The sequence below is a fragment of the Telopea speciosissima genome, chromosome 2, assembly GCF_018873765.1.
Source record: "Telopea speciosissima isolate NSW1024214 ecotype Mountain lineage chromosome 2, Tspe_v1, whole genome shotgun sequence".
Classification (NCBI taxonomy): domain Eukaryota; kingdom Viridiplantae; phylum Streptophyta; class Magnoliopsida; order Proteales; family Proteaceae; genus Telopea; species Telopea speciosissima.
The window spans coordinates 18,127,186-18,152,992 of record NC_057917.1 but is presented as its reverse complement, the minus strand read 5'-3'; the positions used below and the strand labels follow the sequence as shown (position 1 = coordinate 18,152,992).

The following is a 25,807-nucleotide window of genomic DNA, read 5'->3' as shown; positions in this document are numbered from 1 at the left end:
CCACCTAGGCATCCAGGCACCTTTTTTTGGATGGGCGCCTTGTTGGTGTCGCTTAGTTTTCGACCCCCCTTCCGCCTTGGATCACCTAGCGCTTTGACAACTATCATACATCAGAAAACAATAATGGAAGAATGAAAAGGCCGAATATATTTTGAAAAAGGAAAAAAAACATACATCTGCCATTTGAAAAGCCAAAAGGTATAACTTATTACTGCAATAATAGAATAATTGTTAAGACTGACCATGAGAATCAAATTTTTATTAAGAATCCAAACATTAGAAGTGCTATATGTCTCAGTAAGAAGCATTTAATGACATCAGAGACCACATCCATTTCTATATATGGTTTCAATACTCTATGAATAGGATATCTTGGACGGCAAAGCTATTTATTAAGCTATTTGCTTTACTAAGCTAGGGCATGCATGTCCATGTAATTCTCTTGTATCTAGTGAAATGAGGTTTATCAGAACACCACATGGTTCTTTCCCAAAATGGTTTTCAGAGCTTCTGATGATCAAGCTAAGTCCATCAGATCAGACTTGCTGAAGACATTAGCAATGTGGACATGTAGCACCTCATGGAACAATAGGACCTTTGCCTGGTAGCCCCTGATTCCATTTTGTTTTTTGACATGAATGGAATGACTAAGTTGTGCAGGTTCTCCTTTTAGATTATCCAATCCTTTGAATACATATCAGATTGGGCATCCTTTGGTGAGTGATATGATCCATTGATGCCACATCGCATAGTTATCAAGGCGTCGCCAAGGCGTCCAGGCTCTTTGGTCGCCTAGACAGGCGCCTTGGACGCCTTAGTCCTCATTATTGGTGTCGCCTAACTTTTGGACCCCCTCCAACACCTTGGTCGCCTTGCCGCCTTGATAACTATGCCACATTGTACTAATGAAATAGGATCACTTAGACCTACTAGTGAGGCATTAATATAAGAAAATGCACATTCCATTATATTTTGTTATAAATCTTATTAGTTATCTATATTTTCAGTGTTTTAATTTTTCCAAATACTTCAAACAAAACTAATATATATAATTCAAATAAAGGGGCCACATCACTGACCAGCCTCAGCAATTTTAATTACAGTTTTATTTCCAATTTTAATTTTTCCCACGTATGAAACCTCTATATTCAGTCTCTCTCCTGCTCCATCATGTCTCTTCATTCCTGGATAGATCAGCTGCTTCATCAAGCATCAATCTCACAAATCCCATTTTGCTTTGAATTTGGAAACCTCCAAGCTCCACCTCTTCTATTTCCTCCTAGCTTATTCATGAAGCATTTCCTCCCCCTTACACTCTTCCCCATCCTCATGAAATTACACTTCACTGTTTCCCGACAGAGCACCAGTTCTTTTCAAATATCATGATTGAGAACTAAATTTACTTGATCTTTTTGGAGACTCTTGGCTCCACATCCTATACTGGATCTGCCACTTCAAAATCTGCATCTGATGTAGAGTTGAATTTCTAGAATGGAAACTAGCGCATCCTAGAATAGTCAAATTACAGTACGTCCATTATGAACTTACTTCATCACAGATGATCTCTAATCTTCTCCAGCTGCTAATTTCTATGAATATAGGTTAGTTTTAACCTTACACTTAGAGGCTGAGAGATTCATTCAGCTAATTGATACAGACGTTTCAATTGGTGCCTATTTGGTTTTCTGTTAATGAGGTACTACCTATAGAGGTTCAAAATTCATAACCAGACAGGTTAGACAATCATTGTGTTTTAGTATTTGCGGATGTGGCTTGTTGAGCTGGTTGCCTAGAATCAATGTGGGATCCAGTAAAGTTGATTAAAGAATATACATTCCTATGTTCCCTCAACCAATATAAACTTTTCAATCAGTTTGAGATCAGTCCTGTAATAAATGTGTAAAGGAAAATGAAACAATACGACAGGCATGAATTGCTTGACACATCAGGCTATGAATTGCCAAATTTTTAGTAGCTCTTGATTGATTTATAATGAAATCACCAGCTCATACTCTTTGGTGATCTTTTTGTTAGGCTCAGCAGACCAAATTCCAAGGGGCTCTTCCAGAAGATAACTCCAAATTTCAAACCATCCCCTCTCTCTCAGTGGGAAGGTCATGAGGGTTTAATCTGGTAAAAGCAAAATCAATTCACAATCACATTAAATGCAACAGCAAGCCTTCGGCAAATTGCTACCAGCTGTTGCGCATGCCACTGGGTCTCAAGTTCGAGACTCCACACCATTCACATTCTACTGAAAATATTAAAATAACAGCAAGTATTCTAATGGTTTATTTATAGTCGCAAATATCCCAACAGTCGAACCATCAGAACCAGATGACCTGCTAACTATTCAACAGTACCAAGACACTCCAGTCAGGACACACGTATGCATCATTCCTCCACAAAGGTCAACCGATCAAGATGGTCAGACCATGGTCCCACCCTCCGGTCCAACGGTCCTTAAAAACACTGCTTTAACCAATTGTTACCAAAAGACGATGCAGCATTGCAGTTTAAAGAACAAAAAGGCCAGCAGCAAAACAGGCCATTGGACAGGACCAAGAATGGACCAATATGTTTAATTTTGCGTGTTCAATGACTTATATGGACCATGGGCTTGGTATTTTTGGGTTCACTATTGTATTTGGCCAATTATATAAGCTCAAATATAAGGGACCGAGTTCTATACGGGATTAGTGTTAGTTTCTATTTTGTTAAGTTCTAGAAGAATTTGTATTTTGTGGAAAACTAAGGTTGCAAGGGATTCATCCTTCCACACATGGGGGTTTCCTATTTTGCTTATTTCCATGAAGTTATATATAAAAAGGAGGGGGTCATACTACCCCCAACAATTCGAGACACAATTTAGCCTTGAGAATGCTTGAGTTCTGTGAGAAACAGAGCATGGTTCTGTGGAATCAGAACTACCCTACTGTGGGATGCCAAGGCTAGAGTTGGTGAGGTTCCTTCTCCACAGTTGGGTGAGAGGCCAAACATATCCTTTCTTCTGTTCTTCTATCCTCTATATCTAACCCCTACGCATACCAACTTTGGTCTCAGTATTGTGTTGGATTTTGATTTATATCTTGTTCACTAACCACTTGTGAGATTTTGTTCTCAGATTTAGATCTCATCATAGTTGTCGAGGTGTCGCCTTGGCGTTCAGGCGGTTTTGTAGGAGTCTAGGACCTTATTGCAAGGCGCCTTGCACTGGTTTTATTGGTATCAAACCTAGACCCGGTTTTGGCACATATTTATTATATTTGATATATCATTTACTGAAGATATTATTCATAAATAAGCAAATACCCCTATTTGAATCCAATAAAAATAGGCAAAAAAATCAAATTCCAAAAGGATAAAAAGTCAACCCTCTAGTTCAAGAACAAAAACCGGATTTTTGGCGGTAGGTGAAATTTTCAACTTTCTAATGTTGGGGTTTTTCTAAAATCTAAAAATTCTATAAATCTTAATATGGTAAAATATTGCTAAAAACCAAAAGTGCGGTAAAATATTCATTTGTTTTGATATCTTAATAATATTTCCATTCATAGCGATTTTGACAACATTCGCGCATACCAAATAAGGTTTGACCAGATCATAACGTCTTCAATATAAGTCAGAATTAAGCAATTTTGGATTTGTTGCAAAGCTGGTTTTATGCTCTACCCATGGTTTAAAGTATCGACCGACACGATATGATACGGACTGATACGTATCGGTATCGATCGATACCGATACAATACGTACCGATATGTCTCTTTTTTTTAAACATGGACTGTCTCAAATTGTATCAAAACGTATCGGCCAATACGGGCCGATACGATACGATACGACCGATACATATCGATACCATCGATACGTCCAGTAAAGGGTTCTGTGGGTGGCTTAATACATATCGATACGGCTTGATATATACCGATACATTATCGATATGTACCGATACATACCGATACATACCAGTACATTCCATAAAAAACCATTTTCACTCACAGACTCAATACAACTCCTAAACTAACGAAATATGAAAGAAAACTCTCAACCAAGAGTCTAAAATCTTGCATTTAATCTTGGTTTTTCACACTTCTAGACTAAAAAAAGAATCAAGGAGTGCTACAACATCATCCTTTGCATCATCCAATACTCTTCATGGCTATAGACGATTACAACATGTAAGAAACCTCATCTTTTATAACAGTTTCAATTTAATGCACTTGTTTGGTTATACATTATTCACCATTTTAGTGTTTATGCATGACACTTGTTATATATTGCTTATTTATATTGTTTTTTGTTCCAAAAGTGTATTTCCATGTGTATCTTGAACATTTCTATGCGTATCTCCGATACGATACTTCTCTTAAAATCACCCGACCGATACGATACCCGATACCGATACTTTAAACCTTGGCTCTACCTAATAGAAAAAGCCTAATATAAATATAAAATCATTTGACTAGTCAAACTTCTTAGACAACAAGAACATTTCCCTAAATTGAGAGCAATTTAATTACTTAAAAATAAGACCATATTTTCGAAGAATAGTATAAACCAAATGTATGTTTTGATTGTTTCAAGCTTCCAATAGCTTGCTTCTTCAGTTCTGCTGTCTTCTAGTTCTATGTTGATTTTTGATGAATTGAGGGGGCTTAATGTTGATTTTTTATGACTTGAGGAAGCTTAATGTTGTTGTTTTTTATTTATGTAAGGCATATATTGTAGCATACTAACTACAACCAAACAACATGGTTATCAAGGCGGGAAGGTGAACATGGTGTTTTAGAGGACCAAAAAGCAAGGCGACAACGCCATGGTGGCAAGGTTCCCAAGGCGTCCAAGGAAGCTGGACGTCATGGCGACGCCTTGATAACTATGCCAAACAGTCCATCGAATCCTTGGTAATGGTAGTACTATGTTTCCTTTTGTGGTGTCCTATGCATAGTATAAGATTTCGGCGAGATCTCGAAAATATCTCGGTTTCGTGAAGCCTCAAGACAAGACAGTAGGCAATACAGGATTTGTGCAAGATCTTGGTATCTCGGTTCGACTCGGGATCAAACCAAGCTATAAAAAAGCACCCTCTCGACAAGATTTCGACCTCAACTCGAAATCTCACCTCTCTCACTCTGCTGTGAAGGAAAAACACTTGGAGGTGAGGTTTGGTGCTTTTTTTTGGCAAATCTCACCTCAACTAAAGATTAAAGCTTGGAGATTCAAGATTAAAGCTTCAACATCAAGAGAGGGAGCTACATTGCATCTCAATAACAGTTTTAGGTAAAAAGAAGAGTAGAGCTTGATTCGATAACAACAACATGGTCGTTTTGATGATCCAACCCGACACTCGTTTCAGTCTAGACAACTCTTAAATGGTAGGACTTGTAACACACTTATACTTGCATTTGTTTAATCTATGTCTCTTCCAAGTTTCTAACAACTATTAACAAAACGTCAAACCATCACCATGTACGATTATGAATATGACGCAGAATGCTTATATGGTTTATGGTTTGATGCTTTTTAATTCCTAATGCTTAATTAAGTTGTTTTACACCTCTACTTAACTATATGTGTTCCAAATATAGTGTGGAATAGCCTAGGGTAGAGCTCACCTACGCCGTAGAATACCAACCGAGAGTCCGAAGTCAAAGTGCCATTTTGGGTTTGAATTTGTAAAAACTAATGTTTCCATCGTGTTTAGAAGGCCTAAAATAGGATGGAAGCCAAGTTTCAGGACCTATCTTGGCCATATGGCCTTCGAAACCACCACCCAGTCAAAACGGGAAAAAGTACACCAACTCGCCGAGATCTCGGCAGAATTCGGTTCATGGCCTGGTGAAACTAGGGGCAAAACCGAGACCTAAAACCTTGGTCTTGTGGCAGCAACTTTCATGGAGTAGTTACTATTTTTTTCTAGTTTCTATCCATAAACTGTCATCTTACTGTTGCTATTTTCATTCCCCAACGTTTCTATTTTGTTTACACTAGCTATTTTTTTTAAGACAGGTACCAATTCTATGGGGAGGGAGGGAAGATGAGAACCAAGAGGCTTGAACCCAAGACCTCCTGGTAGGGTGGGCTTTTACACTCCACATATCTACCAACTGCGCTAGGCAGTTGTTCTCATGTTTACACTTTCTATTTCTTCACTTTAGTTGCTGTTTTCTCCAACCTCAAGTTTCTAAATTTTAACCACTTTCTATTTTCTAAACTCCTCAATATCTTCCAATCTAACCGTCTGGTTCACTTCTCAGTTTGGTAACTCATTCCACAAGTCTAGAAGGCCTTGTGACCAGAGTTCCAACCAAATCTGATCACCTTTGACTAGGTTGTTGATACTGCTCTAATTGAGGATTATCGATTGACCTGTTGTTCTAGATCACTGATGGTATTCTAATCTCAGCCTTTGGGTAATTAGATAGCTATCATTTGGTATCAAAGCTATGGAGGGACAGCAGAGCCACTACGTGATGGGGCGATATCGAGGGTTGCTGAATTCCATCTTCGATTGAAGAACAATTGTGTGGATCTGATTCATCATCACTAAAAAACTCGTGGACAAGTTTTTTTCAACATGGAGAGAGTTGATACAGTTCAGAAGAACAAAATGGCCAGCAGCAAACCAAGCCATTAGACTGGACCAAGAATGGACCAATATGATTAATTTTGAGTGTCCAATGGGTTATATGGGTCATGGGGTTAGTATTTTCGGGATTATTATCGTAATGTACCAATTCTATAAGCCCAAATATAAGGGATTTCAGTCTTATACGGGATTGGTGTTATTTCCTATTTTGTTAAGTTCTAGAAGAGTTTCTATTTTGTGGAAAACGGGTCAGTTTCCTATTTTGCTGATTTCTATAAATAAAGATGAGTGGATCATAATACGATTTGAGAAACAATTTAACCTTGAGCTTGTTTGAGTTCTATGAGAGACAAAGCATGGTTCTGTGGGACTCAGAAATGCTCAACTGTGACGTGCAATAGGGAAACCTTGGTGGGATGCCAAGGCTGGAGTTGGTGGGATTCCAACTCCACAGTTAGGTGAGAGGCCTAACATATCCTTTCTTTTGTTCTTCTATCTTCTATCTTCTTTTTCTTCTTCTTCTTCTTCCATTACCAAGTCAGATTTCTCCAATATCTACACCCTGCACATACCAACTTTGGTCTCAGTTTTCTGTTGGATTTTGATTTATATCCTGTTCAATAACCTCTTAGGGTTTTGTTCTCAGTTTCAGATCTCATTTTAGTGTGAAGACCACTACAAAAAGTCCATCAAAACCTTGGTAATGGTAGTACTATGTTTCCTCTTGTGGTGTCCTGCGGCAGCAACTTACTGGCTTAGTTGCTATCTTCTAGTTTCTATTCTTATACTCTCATAGTACTTTGTTCCTTGATTGCTATTTTCATTCCCATATGTTCTATTTTTACACTTGCTATTTCTTTACTTTAGTTGCTGTTTTCTGCTGTTTCTAATCTAAGTTTCTCTTTACCAAAAAAAAAAAAGCCTTAAGTTTCTAAATTTTAGCCACTTTCTATTTTCATAACTCCTTGAGATCTTCCAATCTAACTGTCGGATTTATGTAAGGACTATAAGGTTATACCAGAGGAGAGCCTAACTGCACAACATAGATTAGCGGTGATGGATATGTGCTTTACTACACAGAATCGTAAGAAAGGTAAGCTTACTTGCCCTAGGATAAGGTGGTGGAGCTTAAAAGAAGATAATTTGAAATCATTTACTGGTCAAGTGGTCAAACAAAGAAAGTCGGACTTTGAAGGAGACACTAATACGATGTGGAATGAGATGACTTGTATTGAGAAGGTTGCTAAAGATGTCCTAGGCGAATCGAAAGGAAAACGTTGTTCCTTTAAAGAGATTCGGTGGTGAGATGATGAGGTTCAAGCAACCATTCTGGCTAAGAAAGCTAGTTTAAAGACAAGGATGTAGAGCATCTACAAAGGTATAAATTGCCAGAAATGAAGCTAAGAAGATTGTGGGAAAAGCAAGGGTGAATAAATATGAAGATCTTTATAACAATCTGAGCACAAAGGAAGGGGAAAACTTATCTATAAGACAGCTAAAGTAAGGGAAAGGAAGAGTAGAGATCTTGACCATGTTAGATGTATTAAAAGTGAAGATGGTAAAGTACTAATAAGGGATGAGGACATTAAGAAGAGATGGGAAGGTTATTTTTGCAGCCTACTAAATGAAAGCACTTCAAGTAATAGTGTTTTAGAAGACTGCATTACCTATCTAGACACCTCATATTGTAGATACATACAAAAAATTAGGGTGTCTGAAGTAAAAGAAACTTTAAGGAAGATGAAAGTAGGCATGGCACAAGGCCCATATGAGGTCCCAATAGAAGTGTGGAAGAGCTTAGGAATCTGTGGTTTATCTTGGCTAAGTTGGTTCAACATGATCTGACATGTAAATTATAAATAAATTTGAATTTGGCTACACTCAGCTGTTGGATATGACTAACAACAGGTGGTACACTCAGAAGGCCGGGAAGTAGGATAGAAGTACAGCCAACGGAAGTAGAGGATCCGGATCCAACTAGGCCAGTCCCATCGAAATACCTTTTTCCAACTGCGCCTTTTTTCAACAACTTGGTTTACTTACCAATAAGGGTATTAGGGAACACAAATAGTAAGTGTAAAACAAAGTCAAACAAACCTACTTGTTTTTGCAATACTCTTTCTTATCTAGTGGATCTAGGGTAACTATCCCGTTCATATGACACAGACGGAATTCCATGAGGAATTATGGATAATGGGGCGTAAGGTCTTATTCTGCAGTGAGACTTGGGATTAGTAGCAAAAAAGGTAACTTCACCCCAAGTCCCAAATGAATCGGAGGCATGGTTTCTAAAATTGGGAATTGGATCGGTGAATCCTGATTTTGATCAATTTGACACGATTGATTCATGCCAAGAAGCTTTAGAATTGTTGAGTTTTCAGATTTAAAGATCTATTCTAAGGTTTTTGAGATCGGTTCCTTTCCACTTTAATTTAAATCTGAAGGAATCAACGATCACCAAGGTTCTAAAACTCGGGTTTCGACTAGGTTTCGACGAGCCAGAAACCGAGTTCGCCTCGGTTTCGACCATATCTTAGTCGAAACCTAGGACTTTCTCCAAGATAACTCGAACCTTGGTTTCAAGGCCCAAAAGTTGTTTTTTTGCCCTGATTCTTGTTGTGCTGCCTATTTTTGACATTTTAAACACAATCCATGCATTTGTTTCACATAGAGAACACTAAAAATATTACTTGTGGTTTTGATCCAAGTTTGATACTGTATATTGTTCTTGGACATGGTATCGAATAAGTTTTGACCGGAACATATCTCCTTCAATATAAATGAGATTTAAGCAATCTTCGATTTGTTAGAAAGCTTTGTTTTGATAGCTTTCCAACAAGTCCAAGATTGCTTAAATCTGATTTATATTGAAGGAATTATGTACCGGTCAAACTTAATTTGGTGTGCACGAATGCTGTCAAATTAGCTCTGAATGAAAATATTTTTTTGGACATCAAAACAAATGAATATTTTACCACACTTTTGGTTTTTAGCAATGTTTTACTATATTAAGATTTATGAAATTTTTAGATTTGAGAAAAACCCCAGCATTAGAAAGTTGAAAATTGCATCTACCGCCGAAAATCCATTTTTTGTACTTGAACTGGGGGGTTGACTTTTTTTCCTTTTGGAATTTATTTTTTAACTATTTTTATTGGATTCAAATAGGGGGTATTTATTAGAGTTTATATGTTGTAGGGGTACTTTAGGAACTAGTTAGTTAACTAGTTGCCTTAAATTGTATTTCTTCTGTTTTACCTTTTACCTCCCTAGGGAGGTGTATGTAATTTCTTTTAGCTCATTAGTGAAGTAATATAGGTGGTGGAGTCTATTCTCCAACATACAAGTATACAACATTGCACCATTTTCTCTTCTTCTCCTTCTTCAACCTCCTACCTTCATCTTTCCTTTGTTCACTTGCTGTCTTTAACTTCCAACTTGGTATCAGAGCTTAATTTGTTGGTTTGAGAGTCGATTCACCTCCTTGTTCTGTTTCTATCCTCTCTTTGGAACCCTAGGTTACAAAGGGGTTCCAAGGAAGGAGTTATTATGTGAAAAGCTTGAAGATATCTTACAAGAGGAATGAATGAAGACCACGGAGCCACAAAAGAAGTTACTTGAAGAAATAAGGGTTTGGAGCTCAATCTAGCTGTGCAGCAAGTTACCGCCAGCTTTTTGGTAATTTCTCCTCATCTCCTTCATTCGGTTGTCCTTGGAGCTGAGTTATAGCTCATTTGAATCGCCCTACGGTCTACTTGAACACCCCCATGGTCTCGGTTCATATCCTCAAGAGTAATTGCTTCAAAAATCTTCTTCCTGGATTTTAAGGTACCGCCAGGCTCTGTTTTCGTCTGTTTTGCTGGTGTTGACGGACTATGCTGTTTCTTGCTATTTGGTTTGGATGATTTATGTTGTTTGGGCTCTTTATGTTGATGGATGAGATCATTGTGCCTTGAGACTTATATATTTGGAGTTTTTTTTATTGGTGGAAGTAGGGGTGCAAGTTTGGCCCTGCCGGCCCGAACCCGCCCTGGCCCGCCCTGAGCCCGAACAGGGTCTGGGCTGAGATATTTGGCCCTGAGGGCGGGTCAGGGCTGGAAACTTCTGGCCCTGAGTTAGGGTCGGGTCGGGTTAGGGTTGAGGCCTCGAGCTAAGCTTGGCCTGGCCCGGCCCGACCCTGATTTAAGTTATACTATAAAATATATATTGATATAATTTATACATTATGAACTTTAAATTTCACCCACATTTTTTTATATAATATACTATATATGAAGACAATAAGTGTTATAATATAATTTATTATATTGTTATTTTATGTAAAATTAATAAGTTCTTCCCAGCCCATTTCAACCCATGCATTTCTTTCCCCCTCCCCATGATCAGGGCCAATTAGGGTCGGCCCGGCCCGACCCTGAGGGCGGGTCAGGGTTGGATTTTTCTGGCCCTGAGTCAGGGTCGGGTCGGGTTGGGCTTGGGCCCAGCTAAGGGGACTTAGGGTTGGGCTAGGGTTCTATAAAGCCCGGCCCAACCCGACCCTGTTGCAGCCCTAGGTGGAAGTATTACCTGATTTGCTAGCTGGACTGTGGTTACCTGTGTTTGATATCCTCTTTTTGGGTTGAGCAATGACTCCCCATTTCCTTTGGTAAAGAATTGGGCTTAGAGGTCAAATCGATCACAACCAGCCAAGAAAGGATTATTTTTTGCCCATAGTATTAATGAGCAGTGTTGTTTGAGCTCTTGGTGTTGATGAGAAGTGTTGTTTGAGCTTCCCTAGTGGCTGTGTGATGAAGATATGCCTTGACAGTCTTGATGGAGTTGCTTTTCTTTGAGATGTTTATCTTGTTTGATTGCTGGACTGAAATTACCAGTGTTTGAAAAGCTTTGTTTTTTAGCTTGTTTGGGTAGAGTGTGTACTCCCCATTGGATTGAGTATCTTTCCTATTTCTTGTGTATTCCTACATTATGTCAGTTGTTAGAGGAAGAGGTCAATTTCCACCCCAAGGGAATGCCAGGAAAAGATTCAGCTGTGAATACTGTGGGAAATATGGACACACTCAAGAGAGAGGTGCCAGGAAAAGATTCAGCTGTGACTATTGTGGGAAATATGGACATACTCAAGAGAGATGTTGGATACTTTATGGCTATCCCCCTGGTATGCATGGCAGTAGGAGAGTGGAAGCTAGAACATCTTCTATGAGGCTTGAGGTTGAGCCTATGGGACTTCCATCTCGACTGCAGACAGACACCATTCAGGATGATAATGCAGCCCTACACCGGATATTGCAGCCCCACCACTCTTCTACTACTCTTACAGAGTTCAATTCTTAGGCCTCTGCCTTACTGGCTTCTACATCTTCCCACCATTGGGTCATTGACTCTGGTGCCACAGACCATATGACTGGGATGTCTCAGCGTTTTGATTCCTACACCATTTGTTCTGGTAAGGATAAGGTTAGAATTGTTGATGGTTCTCATTCTTCTATCTCTGGTAAGGGTACTGGTCGAGTTACTTCTACTATTTCTCTTGACTCTGTTCTTCATGTTCCTAACCTTGCTACTAACCTGTTATCCATAAAACATCTCACCAAATCCTTGAATTGTTGTGTTACCTTCTTTCCTTCTCATTGTGTTTTTCAGGATTTGGTGACGAAGAGGATTATTGGTACTGGACGGGAGGAAAATGGACTCTACCTTCTTGATCCAGGATCATCACCCCTACCTACTGCTCAGTCCTACGTATGTGGGCATAGCAACAATAGTACTGTTGACTCTGTGATGTTGTGGCATCAACTGTTGGGCCATCCTTCCTTTAGTGTTATGAGGCAAAAATTGCCACATTTGTTTTCCTCCATTCCTTCTTCCCACGTATTTCAGTGTGAACCATGTCTATTTGCTAAACATTGTCACTCTTCTTATCCTTTCAATGATAATAGATCCACAGTTTCCTTCCATATTGTGCATACTGATGTTTGGGGACCTTCTCCCACTACATCTTTATTTGGTTACCGTTATTTCGTTTCATTTGTTGATGATTATTCTCGGTCCACTTGAATCTTCTTGATGAAGCATAAAAGTGATGTCTATGTTGCCTTCACAAATTTCTATCAAATGGTTTTCACTCAGTTTGACACTAAAATCAAAATCGTTCGTTCTGATAAAGGGGGGGAGTACATGTATGGTGGCCTCCAAAACTTTTTCATTGATAATGGCATCATCCATCAGGTAGCTTGTGTTGACACACCCCAACAGAATGGGGTAGCTGAGCGAAAAAAATCGCCATTTATTGGAGGTCACTAGGAGTCTTTTATTTGGCATGCATGTTCCTAAAACTTTTTGGTCTGATGCCCTTCTCACTGCTGCCCTTTTAATCAACCTCATGCCCACTAAACTTCTTGGCTCCAAATCTCCTTTGGAAACATTGTCTCCCCAAACTTCTGCTTTCTCTCTTCCTCCCAAGGTCTTTGGGTGGGTGTGCTATGTCCATGTCAATAAATCTGCTTGGACTAAGCTTGATCCCAAGGCTCTCAAATGCATTTCCTGGGATATTCCTCCTCTACCAAGGGGTATAAGTGCTACCATCCCTCTTCCCGACGGCGCCTTCTATCCAAAGATGTTACCTTCTTTGAATCTATACCTTTCTTCACTTCTTCTCAACATCCTCTTCAGGGGGAAAATAGTGGGAATGAAGAGGTTGTTGATCTTCCCCTCCTCCCACCTTTGCCTACTTTTCCATTTCTGTTTGATATTGGGAAACATAAAAAAGGGACTATTGGTGTTATTGATGATACTGTTGGTGCTATTGATAGTTCTGGTTCAGGTGGTGGTTCTGATTCTGGTAAAGAGAAGGATTACCACATTGTGTACCACAGAGAGAAGAACAAGCAAAAGAAGACCTGCCAAGAGTCCTCCTTGGATCCACATCCTGAGATACATCCTCCTCAGTCAGGTGGCATCCCTCCTCTTCCTTCTGATTTAGACCTTCCTATTGCTATTAGAAAAGGAAAGCGAGCTTGCACTAATCCTGTAGCCCAGTTTGTTTCCTATGATGCTCTTTCTCCTACAGGTGTTGCCTTCATTGCTGCCATCTCTTCTATTTCTATTCCCAAAAATGTCACTGAAGCTATGTCTGACCCAAAGTAAAAGCAAGCCATGTCTGAGGAAATGATGGCTCTTGAGAAGAATTGTACTTGGAAACTGGTTGACCTTCCCAGGGGGAGAGTTCCAATTGGATGCAGGTGGATCTACACAGTCAGGTACCTATCAGATGGTACAATCGATAGATACAAGGCAAGGTTGGTGGCCAAAGGGTATAGTCAAGTGTATAGGATTGACTATCAGGAGACATTTGCTCCCGTGGCTAAGCATAATTCTATTCGAGTCCTCTTATCATTGGCAGCCAATAGAGATTGGCCTCTATTCCAGTTTGATGTGAAGAATGCTTTCCTCCACGGTGACTTAGAGGAGGAAGTGTACATGCAGCCCCCTCCTGACTTCCAAGTTTCCTTCAGCTGAAGGCAAGGTGTGTCTCCTGAAGAAGGCTTTATATGGTCTCAAACAATCTCCAAAAGCAAGGTTTGAGAGGTTCAGGCAGGCTATTCTGAAGAATGGTTACTCCCAGAGTCAAGCTGACCATACCTTATTTACCCAGAGAGGTAATGATACCATCACAACCCTTATTGTCTATGTTGATGACATTGTTGTGACTGGAAATGACAGAGCTAAGATAGATAGGCTGAAGACCTACTTGGCTCAACAGTTTGAGATTAAAGATTTGGGTCCCTTGAAGTATTTCTTGGAAATTGAAGTGTCAAGGTCCAAGAAAGGAATCAACATGTCAAAGGAAGTTTGTCCTTGATTTGTTGAAAGAGACAGGAATGTTGGGCTGCAAACCAGCAAGTTCTCCTATTGAGCAGAATCACAAACTAGGAGAAGATTGTGGTCCCTCTCTTGTTGATGCAAGGAAGTACCAAAGATTAGTGGGGAAACTCATCTACCTATCTATGACTTGCCCAGATATTGCTTATGTAGTGGGAGTTGTGAGTTTGTTTATGCATGCCCCCAAGAGTGGGCACTTGGATGTTGTATACCGTATCCTTAGATACTTGAAGTCCTCCCCTGGGAAAGGACTATTGTATGCCAGACATGATCACCTGAGGATAAAGGGCTTCACAAATGCTGACTGGGCTGGATCCATCTCAGACAGAAGATCTACATCTGGCTATTGCACATTTGTTGGTGGTAATTTAGCCACATGGAGAAGCAAGAAACAACCTGTTGTAGCTAGATCCAGTGCAGAGGCAGAATTTAGGGCAATGGCTCATGGACTTTGTGAACTTATATGGCTGAAACGATTGGTTCAAGAGTTGGGGTTTGATACTAATGATCTTATGCGGCTCTATTGTGATAACAAGGCAGCCATAAGCATTGCTCAAAAATCCTGTGCAACACGACAGAACAAGGCACATCGAAGTGGACAGGCACTTCATTAAGGAGAAAATAGACTCTGGTTGCATTTGCACCCCTTTTGTGAAGACTGGCAATCAATTGGCAGACAGCTTTACTAAAGGGCTTTCTTCTCCAGTTTGGTACCCTATTATGCAAGCTGGGAATGTATGATATTTATTCTCCAGCTTGAGGGGGAGTGTTAGAGTTTATATATGGTAGGGGTACTTTAAGAACTAGGTAGTTAACTAGTTGCCTTATATTGTATTTCTTCTGTTTTACCTTTTACCTCCCTAGGGAGGTGTATGCAATTTCTTTTAATTCATTAGTGAAGTAATATAGGTGTGGTGGAGTCTATTCTCCAACACACAACATTGCACCATTTTCTCTTCTTCTCTTCTTCTCCTTCTTCTTCTCCTTCTTCAACCTCCTACCTTCATCTTTCCTTTGTTCATTTGTTGTCTTTAACTTCCAACCATAGTTGTCACGGCGTCATAGCGATCCAAGTCAGTGGAGGGGTGTCACGTCGATATATCGACATGTCGCCCGCCATGGCGTTGCCATGGCGAGCATGTCGACCATGTTTTATTTTTTATTTTCTCTATTTTTAATGTTTTAATAGATGTATACTCAAGCCATGTTTTATTTTTTCTCTATTGTTTCTCAAGTTTTAAGAAGAAAATTCAGAAATCGAAGAAGAAATCGAAGAAGAAATCGAAGAGGGAAAGAAGAAATCGAAAGAAATCGAAGAGGGAAAGAAGACAGGAAGAAGAAATCGAAGAAGAAATCGAAGAGGGAAGAAGAAATCGAAGAGGGAAAGAGAGACAGGAAGAATAAATCAAAGAGGGACGCCATGGCGTAGGTCGCCATGCAACCTTCTCCAGCGCCATGGCGACACCATGACAACTATGCTTCCAACTGTATTAGCATATTTATGAATAATATCTTAAGTAAATGAAATACAAAAACATTTACTTAAATGATATTAGGCACAAATAAGTGTTTGTCCCGTGTCTGTCCTGGTTTCTGGCATAAGTGTCCGTCCTGGTTTCCCACTAAATGAAACTCCTATTTGGACTTTGTTTTTGCAAAATCTGATAGTGCCACTGTGTTTAAATTGCCTAAAATAGGCTGTGTACCAAGTTTCAGACCCAAACTAGGTCTAACACCCCACCGAAACCAGCCTTCGAGTTTAGAAAAAAAAACACACCAACTTGACCGAGATCTCCCTAGATCTCGAGTCAACTCGGTTTTTCCCAAGGTCAAAACCTGGTCGAGTTCCGAGTTTTAGTTCCTTGCTGGTACATGATAAGCTATGAGAAAGCCGTTTGAAGTGGCATGGCCATGTTCAATGGAGGCCTTAGATGCTCCAGTACAGAGGAGTGATTTGATTCAGAATGAAGAAACTAAAAGAATCAGGGGTAGCCTAAAATGACCTTAGGAGAAGTGGTGAGGAAAAACATGCATAGCTTAGGCCTTGTATCAAGTATCACCTCGAATAGAGCTGATTGGAGGGCAATGATCCATGTAGTCAACCCCATTTAGTTGGGATAAGGCTGAGTTATTGTTGTTGTTGTAGATAATGCATCCTGTTCCAGGCAACTTCAAAGGACTCTTATCAGATTAAAAAGCTGTTGATCTATGTTGATCTACATAAGATAGGCCTATTCATTTTTCATTTAATCCCACATTCTATAGTTTTGGACCCTAAAGGTGGAAAGATACAAGAAATAAAGCAAGTTCAGAGACAGCAATGAAGTGTAAAAGGACATAAGGGACCTGATAGATTTTTCGAGCAAGAATAATTCAGAATTTGATGGGATTTCTACGAAATGGATTAAAACTAGATCTTACTATCATGATTAGGACATAACTGATCATATTAGGTAGACTTTTGCCCTCTTCTCTAACAATACTTCTCAAGTTCTCAGTAAAAAAATAGAACGTTTAAGTTTTGGATATAATCAACAACATTTAGGAAAGAAGCATGTCATTAAATAACATTATATGGAAAAGAATCATGTCATTATACAACATTATATGGGGAATTTCTAATTTTCTATATTTGTGTGTTTGGAATATGCCACGATTGAATCTTTAAAAATTCTACATATATTCTTCAATTGAGTAGCAAGGTTCGAGAACTCGCGAGATCTCGCCGAGTTTCTCGGATTTTCGAAATCTCGAGACGAGATTGCCTGCGAGTCTCAAAAGTGCAATATCTCGGCGAGATCTCGGTTGGATCTCGGTTTCGACCCATTATTTTAACCCACCTACCACTTAAATACCTTACCTAATTGGACAAAACTCGACATATCTCGGCGAGATCTCGGATCTCGGGTCCAGATCTCGGGTTGACCCAAAGTTGAGGCTTCGAGAAAAAAAAAAAAAATGCACCAACTCGGCGAGATCTCGATTCATCTTGGTTTTTCCAAGAGTCGAGTTGGCACCGAGACCCGAGTTTTAGTACCTTGTTGAGTAGAGTTAAATTTAATTCATTGTATGACCAATGAGACATTTATATTTTGAATTTGTGCGATTGCATTTATTCCACAATTGGGCAAGTGATTATTTAATTCCAATAACTGCTCCCAAGTAGAGTATTATCTGGTCAAGATTTTCCTTCTTTATAGACGTTATTAGTTTTGCATGAGATTTTAATTTGCTTACTATGTTACATATGGGCTACTGTCCTTACTGGTATCTTATTTCTGATTTAGTTCTACGCAAAAGAATTTCAGCCCAAATAAAGTTGTCCACATGGAAAAACTAATTATTAAAAAAATCCAGGACCGTGAAGCGAGTGCATGGGACCACAGAGTGGATGCATGGAAAATACATGGGAGGGTACGCCATTAACAAGGGAGGGTAAATAATTAAATTTGAAGCAGAAATTTGATATATAGCTAATCTAGACCATTCCCTAGTTACCCAATGACCGTAGCAAGAATTGCTACGTCAGCTTTGCACGTGGCACAAAGGCACAACTAGATAGGTTATACATTCCATATGACTATATGAGGGTGGCCACTCATAAAACCTTTAGCCAAGAGATCTCTTTAGAATTTTGCAGGGGGGATGACCCAAAAGCAAAATATATGAACTCCATACACAATTTACTATGCTAGAGAAGTAGAGAACATAGTCATCAAGGTGTCATGTGAGGCCAAGGTACCCAAGGCAAGAGCTGTATACCAGGTACATTTCCATATTCCAGATACATTTCCTTCATCTTCTAGGCCCGGGCACCTTGATACATGAGGCAACAGGGATTGCAGCACACCTTGTTGCCTAGGTAGCACCATGAACAATGGTCCGCAAGGAGCCTTAAGTAGCGCAACAGTTCAAAGTAAAGCAACATAACACACACACCCACACACACAGAACAAGCACGCACACATGCACGTACACACATAAACACATGTACATATGAATGATAAATCAGCTAAAAAGAAAGAGTCCAGTATTTTACCCAAATTGAACATTCTCAAATTCGATGTTCCCTCCATATAACTTTAAAGGCTTTGCGTACGGTTTATCTTCAATTTCAGGCTTCTCCTACAGAAATAGCAAAAAAAATTGTCTGCCCTATCAATAAGAAAATTCAAACTCAAAAGCTGAACCATTGGAACATGACCCAGGTAGCTCACACAGAAAAAAGACGAGATATTGAAAAGAAGCATAATACAATTCCTCAACGACAATTAAAGGATGCAGGAATAATGATCATAAACAGTTTCTATGGTGACTTCTAACATCATGCTTCTGCACAGATTCCAAAGACTATCTAGAAGAATATATGTTCCCCAAAGGAAGAAGCAAAAAGCTACTTCACCCCCATAGAAATAGATGACCAGCGATTTCTAAATCCCAGACGCAGAAGACATTTGTTTCCAAGCTGGAATACCATAATCTGTAATTGATCCAGTCAAAAAAATTTCAGTGAACTATTGAAGCTATCAGTGTGATTGATCAGACAAGTACCAAGGGCTTTCGGTGGCCTTCTTGCATTTCCGAATTCGCTTGCGACAAGTCCTTGCATTAGTATGAGTTCGTTGACCGCATAAGGGCAATCCATCTTGATGACGAATTCCATGATAACGAGAAATAGAAATTAATCGTTCGATGTCTGCTCGTTCTCCCCTCTTCAATTCCCAATGAACAACATGATCTTGATCTATCATTAGTTCAATTTGGTCGATCTGAAACTTAGTTAACTCAAAGAAAAAAATATCTCACGATAGCTCGAAGAAAAAAACCTTTTCTTTTGTACAACCACGAGAAGGGATTTCTATATTTCATTTCGCATCTAATTAAATTGTGTTGTGATAATATGATAATCTCTTTTATGAATTATTAGAACCTAGCTCGTCGGACTCACTTTACCAAATCTTCAGTTTCTAGTCGGAAGCCAGTAATACAAAAAAATCCTATACTACACGAAACAAATTTTAGGAATTTTCTATTGAATATTGAATGGGACATGGTTCCGCATCGATAAGCAATAAGAAAGCAAGAAAATAATTATGTACTTTTTTATACCAATTGAAATTGCGTTGTTGTGTCAGAAGGATAGCTATACTGATTCGGTATACTCCAAAGACACCCTCAGTACACTATTGACGATCTCACAAAGATGACAGTGAGTTTCCATTTACTAGGACGTGTTTCCTACCACGGGGATGACCCCTCCTGAGACTTATGGTGATCTATCTCTATGGTCTCAGAAGCTGTCAAGTCCGTACGAGGCGTCGTAAGGGTTTCAGGAGGGCGATTTCCTTTTCGTGTCGCCTGCTTCCTCACGTTCCTTGTGTCTATCTTTTCTGAAAGGCGGGTCTTCCTAGCAAGTAATAAACTTTGCTAGTCAGTCATCTTTGATCCTGATCGGCCGACCTTTCTGATCCCGAAACAAACATAGTTCGGCTCTCTTTTTTCGGTCATTCAGATGCAAAAATCTGTGAAGGCTACAAGAGGGGAGTGATCAATCGAATCGGTTTCAGCAGTTGGCCTTCAATCACTTTCCAATGGGTGGAGGCCTTGATAGAGCCTTTGCAGATTTTTGGTCCAATGGTTTTTCTTTGTAAAAGGCCACTTTAATGGACCTAAAATATGGAAAGGAAGTAGGTAATGCCACCTAGGGTTCCAACACCCTAATTAGGTCGCTATGGGCCCACTACAAGTGATTAAAACACGAATAAATGGTGCAATGGTAATTTAAGAATAGTTTAGGAACCCTTTGGGTAAGGAAACAGAATCAGGACTAAATAGGAACTGAATTTTGAAAGGACTTTTCTGGAATTTCAGAAAGGTATGGGGACAAAACAGAAACAATTTATAAATAGGGGACTTTTGGGTAATAACTGGAAGAATATGATCCATTAAAGCAGTGTCTGGCCTTCTCTGGAGGTGATGATTTTGATATTGATGCATATACTGCTGAGGTCAATGCGTTATTAGATGCCCCTACTCCTCCAGAACATCCTTCGTGGACTGTCAAGTATGAGTCACTTCCTCCCCTGGCTGAGAAACCACTATTGGGTTCTATTGAGTCCCCACAAGTGTTAGAGCTTAAACCATTGCCAGCTTCTTTAAAGTATGCTTTCTTGGGATCAAATGAGACATCACCTGTCATCATTGCCTCTAGCTTGACATCTGATCAAGAAAGCAAACTGTTGGGTGTTCTCAAAGAACATAAGGCTGCCATCGGGTGGTCCGTGGCTGATTTGAAGGGTATTAGCCCATCGATTTGTATGCATTGTATCTACTGTGATAATGGGGCTAAACCTTTCCGGGATGCGCAAAGGAGATTGAATCCTAACATGCGCGAAGTTGTCAAGAAAGAGGTGGTGAAATGGTTAGATGCAGGCATTATTTACCCCATCTCTGACAGCAAGTGGGTGAGTCCCACTCAGGTTGTGCCTAAGAAATCGGGCATCACTGTCGTTGAGAACGACCAGGGTGACAAGGTCCTTACTCGTACAACCACAGGTTGGCGGGTATGCATTGATTATAGGAAATTGAACGTTGTCACCCGCAAGGATCACTTCCCTTTCCCTTTCATAGACCAAATACTTGAGAAGTTAGCAGACCAAAGCCATTATTGTTTCTTAGATGGCTATTCAGGTTATAATTAGGTGTCTGTGTGCCCAAAGGACCAAGAGAAAACCACTTTCACATGCCCTTATGGTACATTCGCTTTTAGGCGGATGCCCTTTGGTTTGTGTAATGCACCCGCCACCTTCCAGAGATGCATGATGTCTATATTTCCTGACATGGTGAGAGAGTTTCTCGAAGTCTTCATGGATGATTTCACTGTATTTGGCTCCTCCTTTGATGATTCTCTCCAAGTTGACTAAAGTTTTGAAACGTTGCATAGAGACAAATCTGATTTTGAGTTGGGAAAAGAGCCATTTCATGGTTCAACAAGGGATTGAGCTTGGTCACATTGTGTCTCAACATGGGATAGAGGTTGATAGGGCTAAAGTTGATTTGATTGCCAACCTCCCAACCCCCACTTCTGTTCGGCAGGTCCGTTCCTTTCTAGGCCATGCAGGCTTTTATAGGTGGTTCATTAAGGACTTCAGCCATATATCGAGACCCTTGTGCAATCTTCTTGCCAAGGATGCACATTTTGTCTTTGATGATGCCTATCTCCAAGCCTTCAATACCCTTAAAGCTTCATTGTCTGCAACACCCATAATCCAGCCCTCGGATTGGTCGCTGCCAATTGATATTATGTGTGATGCATCTGACTATGCAGTTGGAGCTGTGTTAGGACAGAGAGTCGACAAGAAACCCATTGTCATATATTATGCTAGTCGGACATTCTCAGAAGCCCAATTGAATTATACTACCACTGAGAAAGAGTTGCTAGCTGTAGTGTTTGCTCTCGGAGAGAAAGGGATTCCGTGGAAGGGAGTGATTTGTGAGAAATGGGAGAGAGAAAAAAAAATGTATTGGAATGGGAGAAAAAAAGGAGAGAGTTGAGGGGAGATAGACATCTGGAAGAATTAGAGAATAGATGGGATTTTAGGATTTTAAAATAGATGGAAAGAGAAAACACGGTGGGGAGTTAGAGGAGAGATGGGAACCATGGAAGGGTTTGGGAAAAACAAAATAAAAAAAAATAGAAAAGTGAATTGGAAAGTGGATGGGAGAGAGTTTAGGAGATGGGAGAGATAATCGTTGGTGAGGGCCCACTCACATTAGCAATTAAAAAGATTCTTTTGGATTCCTTAGCTAGAATCAATTAGCTTGGAGACCAAACTTCTTCTTGGAAATTCCACTTCTACCCTTCATGCAACCTTCTCTGTGACATACCAAATTTGCCCTCATTGCACTCTTCTATCTGCGCCATAGGGAAAACCAAACTCTTGTAGGTCCCAGCGATCTACTTTGATGCATAATTAACTCTAATTCTTCTCAAATCGCTAGCTTAACCCTGCTATCCTATAATCCAAATAAATAACGAAAGTGTATTAATTTGCTCCTAGATATTCAATTAAAAACTCGAATTATGTAACACTTATGACGCATAATTAGGCCCCGATCAGAATATGTCCCACTTTGTAATAAGGAGCAGTTCTCCTTCAACCTCACAACTGAACCGTAAGGACTGCAAACCAGTTCCGTAAGGTAAGCTGTAACTTCCTGAAATTCTAAGAGATCAGAATAGGGCTTCACCAATAGAATCGCCCAAGCCTAGAAAGTAATTCCCAAACCAGAAAATAGATTTCCAAAGCCACATGGACAGATCAATGGGTGAGTTGTAGAAATTTCAGAAAACAGAGCAGGTCTTTTTCTGTAAGAAAATAAAACAGCTGAATAAACACACAACTAAAGCCAAGATATATAAGAGAGAAGGTCAAAAGAAACCCTTATCTACCAAAAATGGAAGCAAACAGAATACTAATCAGTTAGATATGAAAGGATTAAGGTAGCTGAAAACTAGCACAAAAAAACAGGGGATCCATTAGCTTTGAAACAAGAAGAAATATGAAGGATAAGAGAAAGAGAACAGGGAAGAATACACCTGGACGGACAATACCAGTTTCTAAATGACAGAGGACTAAGAGGGGAAGGAATCAAGCGATCAGCCAAGTGGTCTCCAACAAGAGCAACCAGCAGCCATGATTAAAACATGACTCTACTGATTCAAATTCAAATCTTAATATCGATGGAGGGTTACATCTTACATATATAACTTGTGAAAACAGAAAATCCTACATGTAATCTAAAACAGAGATAAGAGTTCAAAACACATTCAACTCCACAAGTAACGATGCAAAGCAGAAGTATCGAAGAAAAAACAATTACTATTCACATAATAACCCCAACTAAAAGAAGATTCCCTAAATATCCCTACAGAACCAAAATCCAGACTTGGACCTGATTCTTCTCAGCCTGGATTTCTAGACTGAGTCAAGGCGGTCCATGCATGAGATTTCTACTACATCAGTAGGAATATGTGGCTTACTTTATTAGTTAAGTCTAGTTAGAGTCCAATTCTTTATTTTTAATTGTTATTAAAGTGTTTTAGTTAGGCTGGATTAGGTCCCTATGAGTCCAGCTTTGTTTAAGTTGTTTATTTTTTATTTTAATTAGAGTTGACCACGCAGTGGTGGGAGCCTCGTGCACTGGGTATACCCTTTTAGTTTCAATAGTAGTAGACTACCTCCATAGCAAGCTATTGGCAGGAGGAGTTTCAGGTTTAGTTTGAATCTTGTTCGGAATCTTTTATTTAAACAAGTGTAAGGGATATACTCTACTCACGGATTTTTATAATTAATGAAAGGCTTTTGCTTTGTTTTAGTCTGTGGATTCAGGTGTGTTGTCTCTTGTGGATCTAGAGTGTTTAACAGTTGGGATTCCACCCTACAGTCTACAGATCAGGTGGATTCCTAATCATAACTTCCTTTCTTTTTCTATTCTTCTCCATCAGTTAAACAGGACAAATCTATCTTGTGCATGTTCATTTCTTTCTATTTTCTTAATTCTGCTCACAAACATTAAATACTATTTGCCTCATCCCCACCAGATCCTCAACATCAACCATACCTTTCTTTGCCTCATCCCAAAATCCTCTGGTGCCTCCTCCATGGCTAACTTCAGACCCATCTCCCTCTGCAACCTTCTCTATAAGTTCATCGCCAAAATTCTTGCTAACCGCCTTCAACTTGTCATTGACTCCCTTGTTAGTCCCAATCAGTCCGCCTTCATCTCTGGGAGAAGTATCTCGGACAATATCATTCTTTGTCAGGAAATTGTCCGAGGCTTCCACCGGAAAACCATTTCCCCTTCAGCCCTCCTTAAGATTGACATCCACAAGGCTTTCGACTCCATTCGATGGGACTTCATCACCCAAGTCCTTCTTAAGATGGCCTTCCCCCCTCCTTCGTCAGTTGGATCCACTTCTGCATTTCCACCCCTCGCTTCTCCGTTCTCCTCAACGGCAGCCCTGCGGGTTTCTTCCCCTCCTCTGCTGGCATTCGCCAAGGATGCCCCCTCTCCCCCTTCCTCTTCTGTCTTTCCCTCGAGGTCCTCTCTCGCAGTCTTCAGTCCAAAACTGACATCCACCTCATCTCCCCCATCCATAAGTGTAAACCCACCAACCTGACCCATCTAGCTTTTGCGGACGACCTAATGATCTTCTCCAAGGCCACCCCCTCATCCATTGAGCATATTATGTCCTCCCTCCACCTTTTCCAGGGTCTCTCCGGGCTTCGCATAAACCTTCTCAAATCCCAAATTTTCATTGTTGGGGTTCCTGACTCGACCAAAGTGGCCCTCTCCAACATTGCTGGCTTCCCCATTGCCACTCTCCCTGTCCGCTACCTTGGCCTTCCCCTCATTCCAGCCAGGCTCTCAGCCCATCACTGTAACCCCATCCTTGACCTTCTCAGCAAGAGACTGCAGCTTTGGAAAGCCAAACTTTTATCCTATGCAGGTCGCCTTGAGCTCATCAGATCGCTTCTCCAGTCTTGCTATATCTTTTGGAGCGGTGTTTTTGGCCTTCCCAAGGCTACTATCAAGGCTATCGAGTCCATTATGTGTACTTTCCTCTGGAAAGGTGTTGACACTGCTGATTCCTTCACCCCAAGAGCTGGTCCTCCATTTGTCTCCCCAAATCAAGGAGGTCCGGGGCTCGAAGGATCGAGATGTTAATCTAGCCGGTTCCATCAAGTCGCTCCGGAAGATCCTCTCCAACAAATCTAGTATCTGGACTTCTTGGGTGTATGCGGGGCCTCTTCGTAGAGACTCTATTTGGACTATCAGCCCTAGCCCTGACTCATCCTGGATTTGGCGCAGAATTCTCCAAGTGAGGCATATCGCCAAGGGGGCAATCTCTTGCAGGATTGATGATGGGTTGCAGACCTATCTTTGGCTTGACAACTGGCACCCTTCTGGTGTTTTGGCCTCCATAGTCAGCCACCGTACCATCTATGATTCGGGCTTGGACAGGCTTTCCACTGTGGCTTCCATCATCACCGATGGTTCTTGGTCCCCCTCCCCACCTCCCTCCCCCACTTGCTGATCTTTGGAGCTCCCTCCCCCCCATTCCTCCAGGACACAGAGGCAGAGGGGACACTATCTTATGGCTTCCCTCCTCCACAGGCAACTTCAGCTCCCACTCCGCTTGGGACATGGTCAGACATAAAGGGACCCCCTGTCCTTGGCATAAGGTGGTCTGGTACAAAGGCCACATCCCTAGACAAAGCTTCACTGCTTGGCGTGCCCTAGCGAATTGCCTCCCAACTGAGGCCTTTCTTATCCACC

The 25,807-nt window shown here is 40.4% G+C and overlaps 1 protein-coding gene across 1 annotated transcript in view; it reads right to left on the bottom strand.

The window, feature by feature from the left end:
* Positions 1-25,807, bottom strand: part of LOC122651984 (ABC transporter B family member 25, mitochondrial) — an 83,419-nt gene that overhangs the window by 30,214 nt on the left and 27,398 nt on the right. Inside the window, exon 12 of the mRNA XM_043845594.1 lies at positions 18,504-18,589. Within this exon, the coding sequence (XP_043701529.1) occupies positions 18,504-18,589 (86 nt within the window). The remainder of the gene's footprint in view (positions 1-18,503; positions 18,590-25,807) is intronic.